The sequence below is a fragment of the Charadrius vociferus genome, unplaced genomic scaffold, assembly GCF_000708025.1.
Source record: "Charadrius vociferus isolate BGI_N301 unplaced genomic scaffold, ASM70802v2 scaffold3190, whole genome shotgun sequence".
In the NCBI taxonomy this organism is placed as follows: domain Eukaryota; kingdom Metazoa; phylum Chordata; class Aves; order Charadriiformes; family Charadriidae; genus Charadrius; species Charadrius vociferus.
Genome location: NW_009646471.1, coordinates 1 through 2,847, shown reverse-complemented (window position 1 = coordinate 2,847; position 2,847 = coordinate 1). Strand labels below are relative to the sequence as shown.

Genomic DNA, 2,847 nt, shown 5'->3' with positions numbered 1-2,847 from the left:
GATCTCGCTACGCCACGGTGGTCATCAGCTTCTTCCTCTACCTGCTGGCAGCGTCCCTGCTGCCCGTCACCGCGTGGCCGGACGGGCGCCTCTCGGTGTGCGGGCAGCTGCCGGCCGACACCATCCGAAACTGCTCTTGGCACCGCGGTGGGACATGCCGGGGGCAACCCCCCGAGCAGTATTGTGCCCCCACCATCTACACCGGCCTCCTGCTCTTGGCGTTGGGCGTCAGCTCCATCAGAGCCAACCTCACCCCCTTCGGCGCCGACCAGGTGAGCGTTGGGCGGCCGGTGGCATCCTTGTCCCCTCTGCCCCTTCCCAACCGGTCGTGGACCTGTGGGTCTCCCTTCCTCATCTGCTGAGCCGAGGTGGGTAGGGTCTCCCATGGGGTGGAGGAGATGTGGTTGCACCTCCGTAGCTCACCTTCGAGACCGTTGGGACATCCTTGCTTGGGGGAAGGAGGGAGGTGACGGGTGGGATGGTGATGGGATGGGACATGGGGGATGCGGGAGGGTGGTGGGACAAGGGATGAAGCAGAAACCCTGAGCTGAGGTTTGGTGCTGCCGGGGTTGAGAACCAGCCCCGTGCCCATCCCTCCACGTTGGCAGGTGAGGGACCGGGGAGGTGACGCCACGCGACGCTTCTTCAACTGGTTCTACTGGAGCATCAACATCGGGGCCATCTTCTCCCTGCTGGTGGTGGCATTTGTCCAGCAGAACATCAGCTTTCTGGCTGGTTACCTCATCCCCGTCGCCTGCCTGGCCTTGGCCCTCCTCATCTTCCTCCTGGCCACCCCCACCTTTGTCACCAAGCCCCCCACGGGCAGCCAGGTCTCTGCCATCATCAAGCTGGCACTGCAGAGCTGGGGCTGCGCCTGGTTGGGGGGCAGCGGGGCCAGGTGAGAAGGGTCGGGGAGGAAGAGGGGTCTGCGGGGGGTTGATGTCCTCCCACCCTGGCCTTTCCCACGCTGTCCCTCTGCCCAGGATGAGCGCTCACCCGTGGGAGGCTGAGGACCCTCTCCCCAACAGCGGAGCCCAACCTGGAGCTCCTTCACCCGAGGAGGACCTTGCCAACTTCAAGGTGCTGGCCCGGATCCTGCCCGTGATGCTGACCTTCATCCCTTACTGGATGGTCTACTTCCAGGTGAGGTGCGAGGTGGGCTCTGCACCAAGCAGGGACCATGGGTGGTGGCAGGTCCGGCCGGGAGCTGAGCCCACGGAGCCACCAGCCCGCTGCCTTTCAGATGCAGTCGACGTATTACCTGCAAGGTCTGCACCTCACCATCCCCACCATCTTCCAGCACGGCCAGGACGGCGCCGACACCCTCCAGGGCTACACGGTGAGGGATGGGGCCTGCGGCACCGCGGACGTGATGGATGAGGGCTGTGGTGGGAGCTGGAGCATCCCATGGGATGCTGAGCTCCCCACCATGGGTGAGGGCTAGGGCTTGACCTACCTCTACCCCGCAGTTCCCGGATGCTTGGCTGCTCCTGGCCAACGTGGTGGTCTTGCTGGCCTTGGTGCCCCTTAAGGACCATGTCATCGACCCCTTCCTAGCCAGGCGGAGGCTGTTGCCCTCGGCGCTCAAGAGGATGGCCCTGGGCATGTTCTTCAGCCTCGCCTCCATCCTCGCGGCAGGTAGGACCCAAGCCAGGGTGGGACGCTGCCGCCGTGGGTGGAGGCTCGGTGGGTTCTCAGCCCTCCGCCCGCATCCCGTAGGCATCCTGGAGCGGGAACGGCTGCAGTACGTGCGCCGCAACCAGACAGTGCCGCAGCTCATCGGCAAAGACCACTACCCGGCTGCCACGCTGCCCATCTGGTGGCAGGTCCCCCAGTACCTGCTCATCGGCGTCAGCGAACTCTTCACCAGCATCCCTGGTGAGCGGTGCCCACCTCTCCCTGGCGTTGGGGCATCCACCGCAGCCCCCCACCGCGGCGCTCGGGTTTGATGGAGGAACCCCAAAGGTTTCCAACCTTTCCCCGTGCTCTCTCCGCTTTCCCGCAGGCCTGGAATTTGCCTATTCCGAGGCCCCCAAGTGCATGAAAGGAGCCATCATGGGTCTCTTCTTCTTCATCGCCGGGGTGGGCTCGCTGCTGGGGTGGGGGCTGCTGACCCTCCTCTCGCTGCCCGTCCACGGGTGGATGCGCTGCCCGGAGGACCACGGTGAGGCGCTGGCACGGGGACAGGCGGGTGTCACCTCCTGTTTTGGGGTGCCTTTTTTGGGGGCCAGCGGGGATGGGGTGGCCAAAAAATATGGGGAGAAACCTCCCCACCACCCTCTTCCCAGGCTCTGACCACCCTCCCGCTCGCAGGGAGCATCAACGGTTGCCGTATGGACAACTACTTCTTCCTGCTGGCCGGGATCCAGTTGGTCACCTGCCTGCTCTTCACCTGGATCTCCAGGCGCTACCAGAGCCGGCCACCATGGCCGGGTGTCCCCCATCACTGTACGGGGCCGGGGGAGGACTGATGTGGCGTCACTGGGGGTGATGGGGCATCACACCCACCACCACCACCACCATCACCCATTCCCTGGGGACAGGGATGATGTTGATCCCGGAGTCAGCAAGGCAGAGGTGGGGAGGGGATGGGGAGAGGACATCGGGAACCGGGTGATGGGACGGGGATGAGGTGTCTCCTGCTGTCACCCAGGGTGATTTGGGGGCGTCTCGGGCTCACTGGGACGGACTGGAGGGCTATGGGGGGGGACCGGAGGGGTGGGAAACCCCCCAGCATCCCTGAATAAAGGGACACGGTGGCCCGTTGCCTGTGGCTGCTGTTGCAGGAGGGACGTTTCGCTGAGGTTTGGGGGGGATCGGGGACCACCCATGGGCGAGGGGAAGGGG

At 65.2% G+C, this 2,847-nt stretch overlaps 1 protein-coding gene across 1 annotated transcript in view; it reads left to right on the top strand.

Annotated features, from left to right (window-relative positions):
- The window catches only part of SLC15A3 (solute carrier family 15 (oligopeptide transporter), member 3), a gene marked incomplete at its 3' end in the record, with an annotated part of 6,262 nt that extends 3,814 nt beyond the window's left edge, over positions 1-2,448 (top strand). Inside the window, exons 2-9 of the mRNA XM_009882866.1 lie at positions 29-272; positions 609-898; positions 990-1,143; positions 1,244-1,339; positions 1,470-1,638; positions 1,720-1,878; positions 2,006-2,164; positions 2,314-2,448. Coding sequence (XP_009881168.1) covers positions 29-272; positions 609-898; positions 990-1,143; positions 1,244-1,339; positions 1,470-1,638; positions 1,720-1,878; positions 2,006-2,164; positions 2,314-2,448 — 1,406 coding nt within the window. The remainder of the gene's footprint in view (positions 1-28; positions 273-608; positions 899-989; positions 1,144-1,243; positions 1,340-1,469; positions 1,639-1,719; positions 1,879-2,005; positions 2,165-2,313) is intronic.
- Between the last annotated feature and the right edge of the window lie 399 nt (positions 2,449-2,847).